The sequence below is a fragment of the Aplysia californica genome, unplaced genomic scaffold, assembly GCF_000002075.1.
Source record: "Aplysia californica isolate F4 #8 unplaced genomic scaffold, AplCal3.0 scaffold00331, whole genome shotgun sequence".
Classification (NCBI taxonomy): domain Eukaryota; kingdom Metazoa; phylum Mollusca; class Gastropoda; order Aplysiida; family Aplysiidae; genus Aplysia; species Aplysia californica.
In genome coordinates this window covers 306182-314740 of record NW_004797601.1, presented here as the reverse complement: position 1 = coordinate 314740, position 8559 = coordinate 306182, and the positions used below count along the sequence as shown (strand labels likewise).

Here is an 8559-nt window from a genome sequence, read left to right as displayed (position 1 = left end):
ATACAGTGCAAGCGGCCATTTATAGGCGCTAAAACACTAACATACTGACAAGATCTTTCACTGGCTATGGCCAGGAACCCATTCCCACCTGTGTGAAGTGAAGAAAATTGGAGTATAAAGTGCCATTCCTAAGGACACAATGTCAGGTCCGCGGCTCAAACCCCCCAATCCGCAACCTCACGATGATGAGTCCGGTAGCCTTAACTACTCCTAAATCATTGCTTGGAATCAAATTCATAAAGCAAAAATTACATGCTGCCTTAAAAAGATCATCAACTTACCAATACTTGGAAGTCTTTAAAACGATTGCAGGCTGGGGGGGGGTGCTGGGAGGGAGGTGGTTTAATCAACATAGTAATACTGGGATGTCTTAACATCACATACAAAATGTATCCATACACAACTATACAAAAATGATCCTTATATGATTTTATTACAGAAGTCTCCGCCTAAGACCCCGCCGCTTACAATTCCGGTTCGCTTAAGATCCTAATGTTTTAAGAAAAGAGCAGAATTCTTACTACACAAAAATCATCCTTAAGATCTTGGTCTCAAAGACTACACTTGGCTCACATCCCAAATCTCACTGATAGCAGATAATAATTTTCAGAACAAGAGCTGCAGTGAGGAGAGCTGATCAACCAAGCAGCAATAACTTGGGTAATTTTACTGCCCGTTGTGTCACAGATCCTCCACTTTTGTGAATGCCATCACATCTCCATAGTAAATCTCCATGAGGAAGTACAATGTCTGCCCCAGACGGGATCACATTGAGGTGTGAACTCATCAGAAACAAACAGAAGTTAAAATATGTACAGGCTCATGACATGCCAAAGGACATGATGGGAAGTTAATACACAGCAAAGTCAACAAATGAGCAACAACGTCCACAACATTCAACATTAGGAGAGGAGAATATGGACATAAAGCAAAGGAAATATTAAATGCTTGAGAAAATAATACAATATTACAACATATCATCAACAATGAAGGTCGCTTTTTGCTGCCGGTCACAAATGTGAATTTGTGGGAAACATCAATAATTCAACATGAGTTTATATTACATTAAAAAATCATGAAGGCTGCGTCTGCTGTATGTTGACAGTACGCTTGGGGAAACATGGCAAAATTAATCCATTTGCTCATTTTGTCTATGTCTTTATAAAATCAACTGCTTTTTGTAAAACTCCACCATACTTCATTTTGAAAAATTACGCCAGACACTGAGGAGTGATGAGAGTCGTGCACATGATCCAGAAGTTAGGACCACCAGAAGCTGACGGAGAAGCTGATAGCCAGAGACTTCACGTAATGCCAGTGGCCAGGCGGGATATAAAGCAATTCACCAGGTCTCAGGACGCACTCCAGGCAGGGCAACTTGGCAAACGCTGGGAACTGGTCCAGGTCGGGGGAGTCAAGGTCGACCTGGCTGGTGTTGTGCAGCAGCTGTGTCGGGTGAGGGTACATGCTCTCTGAGTGCTCCACGGAGTACAGGCGGACGTATTTCTCTCCCATCACCTGAGGGGACAATACAGCGGAGCAAGCTTGTTTGTTTTGTTTATGTAAGACTTTTACGGCCCTTGCAACACAATTAGGTCAAAAATAAGTGCTGAAGATTAGAGGGGTTACTAGAGAGTAACATACAAAGAAAGGAAGGAGGAAAGTTTAGGATGATAGATGTTTGATAGGAAAGAAGGAGCAAACCACACCAGAGCACCTGCCAGCCACTCACAAACAGTACGCTTGTTTACGTGCTCATAAGACTTGAAAATCACTCCCTTGAAACTTTATAGAAACAAAACCTTTATAGACTGTTAGAGTGACAGACGAAAATGCAGTAAAAATTGTCCAATATGGCCCCCATTGTCAAGGGGAAAAATGCTTCCTTCAGATAGGAGGAAGTCTTGGACAGTGTCATTTCAATAAAAATAAAACACAAGAGAGGAAATGGGAAATAGTTGTTTGGACAGGTGATTGTCTTGAACAGGTGGCTGTTAGATCATATTTTACTGTACTAAAAAGTCAGGCAGACAGAAAGCCATGAACACTTTTCAAACAATCCACGTTAAAGAATTGGTGCATTTAGTCATGCTATAAGTCTAAAGTAGAAAAGAAAAACAATAAAGTCTGATGTTTCCCAGTCTTTAATAATTATCAGCAATCTATGTACCAAAGGAAAGTAGCAGCATTCTTTTTCTGTTGAGCCTTACTGAGCATATCAGCCAAAACTTAACATCACTCTTGGTGGAAATAAAACTCAGGAAATATAAACCGACAATTGCAGAAGGTGACAAAATGGACATGCCATTACCTGGCACAGGAAATTGTGTTTTGGGTCTTGGTGCAGAGGGGAAATGGTTCCTGCCGGCCCAAACCAGGCGTTAATGTCGACCTCTTCTTCTTCTCCGAGGCAGCAGTAGACAGGCACGCTGATGTCATCTCTTAGCTCCCACACCTGGGGAAACAGTAGACAGTTGGAACTGTTTAAAACAGCCACCCATTGTAGAGGAGACAAGTGCTTGTCTTAGACAGGTGGAAGTCTTACACAGTGTCATTATGATGAAAAAAAGGCATGTGGTTGTTAGAAGTGTAAGTTTAAGTGTTTAATGCCCCTATCAACACTACTACTACTAGGTGGCTGTAAGAGAAGGCTCAAATGTGCAAGCAAAATAATATTCCTTTATTCAGAACGCTACAGATTTCCCCCCAAAATGCTTTGGATTCTCAAAGTCTTCAGCAGAACATAATATACTTCAGATCAGTACTTGTTAACCCTTTCATGGGCAGCACCCACTTTAACCACCTTGAAGAAGCACTTACCTCCGTGTATTTCCAAATGGGTCATAAAATAACACCTTCCACTACCCACGTCACCCCCATCTCCTACCAAAATTACCAGATCTCCTAGTACAGTAGTCTCCGTCTAAACGCACGCCATACAAAGGCATGCTCTGCTGAAATGCACACTTTTGTTAGGTATTATGGCGTTTGTTTTAACTATATATAATAATTTAGACGTACAAATGCTACTGGACAAAACTACCCTGGTTGGAAAGCACTGTTTTAGACATAGTCTGGTTAAAGTGGTTAGAAGAATTGTGAATAACAAGATTTAACAAGTTGCTTTCAATGCTTGAAACACGGTATACAGAATTAAATTAAAGAACAGATAGCTGAAAGAACTAAATGTTCTTTTCTCATACTGTTTAAAATAACATTTCTTTTATCGCAGTTACTAACGTTGCAGGATATCTTTCTTCTTACAGCTGGGCATTACTTTTTCTTTTTTGACATTTGAAACTAATTGCACAGATCCCACTGAGCACTTTATGCAGTGAAATTACCCTCAAACATAATATTATCCAGAATTGTTATCATATATCCATTTTATGGGCACTTCAAGATGATTGAAAGGTAGAAGCATTGTTATCTTGTCAAATAAAATGAAGTACCTATTATTGGAGGCAATTCATCATCATCAAATACCAAATAGTTTTCCTTGTTCTTGCTTTGTTTCTTTTTGAAGCATAACAATTACTGCCATGTTGTGAGATTTTTAAAAATTCAACTTTAAAATATCCAGCACCAAATCAGGAAATCAGAAAAAAAGAACCCCCCCCCCCCCCCACTTTTAAAAAAATTTTTAAAAATCCAACCAAACCCCAACCAAAACAAAAACAAACCAATAAATAATAAAACAACCCCCCCAAAAAGCAAACACACACACACACGAGAGAATATTTATACTATATCTTTCAAGCCATTGATGTAGAATGAGCCGAACAAGTGAATGTCACATTACCTGATCAAACAGCTGGTGCTGTGCCAAATACGCTTTTGCCGTGCCTGTCGCCGGGTTCTCCACGTATTTATCAATCATCTCAGAGATAGTCATAAGCTTCTGAGTCCACGACTCCTCCGTGTACCTCGTCCCAATTTCCACCGGAACAGTTCTGCATCCTGCCACTGAGCGCAAATAATCCAACGACCACTTGCGAGTTGTCAAAGCTGGCCAGTAGCCGATGGCGTCCGTTATGATCACAGGATGACCAGAGTCCATAAACATTGCGTGGAACATCTCAACTGATGGGCAGGAGCACCGCGGGACCTCGCTGACTCTTTGAGAGTCTAATTTAGGAGGAAGGGAGATTACGCTTTTACTTTCAGGGGCTTCTGTATCAGCATCTTTTGAAGAGGCAGCCTGTTCAGCGGCAATGTCTTTTTCTGCTGTTTGTTTATCTGGTTTGAATTTTTTTGAAGGACTTTCACCACTTTCACTGCCAGCACCAGTATGGTTACCTGAGTCTCCATCTAGCTTTTCGTCTGTTCTTTTCCAGTGTCCAAGCACACCAAAAGCATTTTGAAACTCCTTTGACATACGAGCCAATATGTTATTTAAGACTGGAGCCCCCATTAGCAAACCCATGTCACATGTCCGTAAAATGGTCATATGATCAATGTTTTTCGAAGTGTCTGAAAGCAAAGCACTAAGGCAGAGGGTTTTGATGACCGAAACGAAAGAGTACACTTGTCGCCAGCACAGAGGCACGTCTTTCCAGTAGCCCGTGTTCAGCTCTTCCCATACCTTGTCTAACAAAGGCGTACACAGGTCTAAACTCTCAGTGTATTTCCCTTCGTAGAGCAGGTGTGCTGCAGATTTCAACTGCCACGAGGATGCAGCATTCTGCAAAGTTAAAAAAGAAAAGAAAGCAATCAAATTCTGACTTATATACAGTCATTTCCTTGCGCTAAGTAAGGTCCGTTTCATTTTCTTTGCATTACATCTTTCAACACAATGCTGGTTATGAAGACAGGCACAAACTAATTTAGAAAACATTTCAATATAAATGAACCTTAAACTTAACCATAACCCTATACTAAACAGTCGAACCTGAACATGACTGCCACCTGTACAAACGGCCACTTTCCATTTCCCTCTTTGTGTACTTTCGATATAACTTTTAAACAGTGTAAAACGGCCGCCTGTCCAACGCGGCCACAATATTTTAACACACAACCCCTATCACACCAAACAATAACACCTGTCTTAGAAAAGACGACCACCTTTGTGACTCCATTATGTTTTGCCATAAAATAAACTATGTATTGGCCCCTGGCGTGGTGGGCGAGTCGTCATATCCAATCACATGTCCTTGTTGTTAGGTAGTCCCTCCAACCAATCACATTGCGTAGGCCCCTCCCCCTGTTGACCAACATGTAACAAATTTTCAGCTGCTGGTGAGGTAAGCCACTGTAAGCATATGATCCCTCATTATAACCCAAGCCCCGCCCAGAGCTCATACACAAATCGTACGTGAGGTGACCAGTCACTATTTATCCAGTCTTTAATAATGGATGTCAACATGAACTTGGGGCAGAAGTGTCGCACGTTCTCCGAGTGGTGGTGATCCATGTATTTGTTTTACCAGGGAACTTGGTCTTCCTCTTCTGACACATTTTGTTTTATTGTCACCCCAGGACAAAATCAATAACAAACAAAAAAAAAAAAAGCAAATTTAAGAAAAACTAACCAACGGAAACAACAACAACAAAAACAACAATGCGGCTACCTTTGGTTGGGACCTCAGAAGTAAATGGTTTGCTTTCTTCATTTTAATCAGTCTTGCCTAGGAGGGCCACCTGTTTTATAACCACTTTTTTGACAATAGGTGGCCGTCTTGTAAACACAGGTTCGACTGTATCTATTTCATAGTCTAGGTCGCTTCTTGTTACAAAATTTCTTCCAGCAGTTTAGAGCAAAACTTAAAAGTTTAAAGAATCAATGGGAAGCATGTAGGCCTAGTTTCGTTGCCAGGCAATCGAATGACTCAAACCTGTACCGCCACCAAATGAAGAGTGTATTTAAATAGTACCGTATCCTCCAAATAAACAGAAACAATAGGAAGTGCCTATATTTGCAACGCCGCGTTGCGATTAGCGCCAGTGCTAAATAAAACGCCGTGTCGCTGTGTGTAAAATATCAAGCTTAATCTGCACATCGTTATCGGAAGTTCTGATGGCCGAAGTGACAGCGCGTCTGCGCTTGAAGTCAAACCATTATTTTTTAGCGTGGGTTCCATCCCGGTCCTGGACGTTTTTTTTTTTTCTCCTTATTTTTTTTTTGGCCACCTCTATTCTCACCCGGAGTGAGAATAGTGCAGGCGAGTCTTGTGGCTATTCTCACCCGGTGCGCGTTCACCAAATTTTGCGTTCACCCTAAACCACAGAATTCTACACTGTGATAACAGAAAAATTGTAGAATTCTGTGCCGTGAACAAACGTTCCATTACAATTGTAGCCTACTAAAAGCGTACAATTTTGTCTGTGGGCAGTGGAGAGAGAGAGAGAAAGAGAGAGAGGAGTAGCGCGAGAATTTCCGGGCAAAACAAAATGGCGACCCGCGTAGTTCGGCTCGATTCGAAAAGTTAAATAGCCGTAGCATCTTTGTAGACAACCAAATTAATTTACTTTTGTGTTTTAACATCATTTTTAAACTTTGTTTTGGTCAATTTGATCGTCCACACCGATAGACAGTATTCAGAAAGAGACAGAGAGAGAGAGAAGAGGGGAGGAGTTGATCTTGCGAGAACTTCCGGGTGGGTGAGAATAGCCACTTTCTTTTTTTTTTTTTGTAGTGGTTGTCCTATTCTCGACTGACCAACAAATTGTTCCCATAATTATATTTTGTTGCTTTGTAGTTTTTTTATGTAGCGATGAAGCATGCACATTATATTCTGGTTTTGTCCCCAAGAGGAGCTCTGTACAAAGTAGGCCTTAATATAGCCTATACTTTTCCTTTTACCAATTTAGGCCTGGTTAAAGTTCAGTAGTGGCTTTCCTTGGTCTGTGAGTCTAATTTTTTTTTGGTTTTAAATTTTAGGCTCAGGAAAAGGAAAAAAAAAAAACCCTTTCGAGACCGGGATTTGATGCCACGCTTGGAAGCACTGAACATTAGACTTAGAGAACGTAGACAGTAGACAGCTTGTATACGTTCTCTAGGCCTAACTTAAAATTAGAGTTGCACCGTCTTGTTATTGTTATCCAAGCGTCTTTCGACTTAAACTTGCTCAAACTCTAACTAAGATGATTATGATTATGAGAGATAAACAAGACGCTAGATCTACTTTTGTGCAAACAATGTCAGAAACAATTGTTAGATCTAATCTAGATCTAGATTTTTCTAGATCTAGATCTAGATCTAGATCTACCCAATATTGATCGGAATAAGACAACCTCTCATAAAAAAAGGAGTCAAATCCTAGGAGGTTGATAAAAAAAATGAGAAAGCTTCCACAATTCAGGCAGAACTACAATATTATCATGTAGAAACGATGGCTACTACATCTAGATATAGATCTAAATCTAGATTCTAGATCTAGTTCTAGTACTGGCGTTTCAAATAGCACGGTAGCTATTCAGAATGCGGCGTTGCAAATAGAAGCGTTTGCCAAAACAATAATCCCCAAACCAAGTAAAAAAACTTAGGACAGCCTTACCTTAAGTTCATTTAAGGGGCAAGCTTTCAAAAATTCCTCCAAAGTTGCAGGCATGAATTTAGACTTTGAAACCACACTTGTCAGAATGGGCGTTGAAGTGGGCCCACAACTCTTGTCGTCTGGTTTCACAGGGACAGGGTCAGGGATAGATCTAGATCTAGATTCTTCATCGGCTCCAGCTGGCTTACAAGCACCATTACTCAACTCACTGGCCATTTTCAGACAATTCTAAACCACAGATAACTAAAACAAAAATGAAAAAAAAACAAAAAACAAAACCCAATAATATAAAACCCTCGGTACTCAAAATGCTAGAATCCAATCTCTGACCACACTTCACAATATTTACTTTTGATCAAGATTAAAGGTTCCGATAAACATCATATTGTACTTCCTGAAATGGAAGCAACATCACATCTTATGTCACAAGATTGCAATTCGCCCATTATAAATCAAAGATTCTACAGACTGAAACCAAAGATGCTGAAACACAGTTCAGTTCCTTGTTGTTTATGGTTCATGTTCCTTGAAAGGAAAGCAAAATATGAAACAATTCGCAGAGTAGCTTCCCCTGTTTCGTTAATCGTCATTCATTTGTATCGTAGTCGTCGGAAACAAAAATAATTTGTAATAATTACATTACCATTTTTAACTCGAGGTCGAAAAGAATTCTAGAAGACCCCCACCACCAAATAAGCTTTGTCTCAGCTCTTCTATCATAATACTAAAATACCGATGAAAAAAATGAACATATAAAACGGATATTCAACAAAAATAGGCTATGCCACCACGTTACTGACAAAACAACAATAAATTTATATATCTACTCTTGACTAATGGTTGGGGTAAGGATAAGGATTACAGTTAGGTTTGGGGTTGTAGTTATGGTTAGGGACAGGTTAGGGTTAGGGTTAGGGTTACAGTGAGATGAATGTCGAACCATCATTTAACACCCTCTTTTATATTCCTCTGCATACTCAACACCACCACTCTGCTCTTTTTGATACGGTACGTTAAAAAAGCCTTAACCCCACCTCCCTCCAAAAAAACCCAACAACAAACA

The 8559-nt window shown here is 40.2% G+C and overlaps 1 protein-coding gene across 1 annotated transcript; it reads right to left on the bottom strand.

The window, feature by feature from the left end:
- Positions 1-412: 412 nt before the first annotated feature.
- On the bottom strand, positions 413-7667 carry LOC101846975 (bifunctional peptidase and arginyl-hydroxylase JMJD5; the record flags this gene model as incomplete). Its single annotated transcript, XM_005102572.3, is given in 4 exon segments — positions 413-1518; positions 2312-2455; positions 3803-4684; positions 7497-7667. Coding segments are annotated over 4 exon segments (1455 nt in total), but the record flags the coding sequence as incomplete, so codon positions are not given.
- Between the last annotated feature and the right edge of the window lie 892 nt (positions 7668-8559).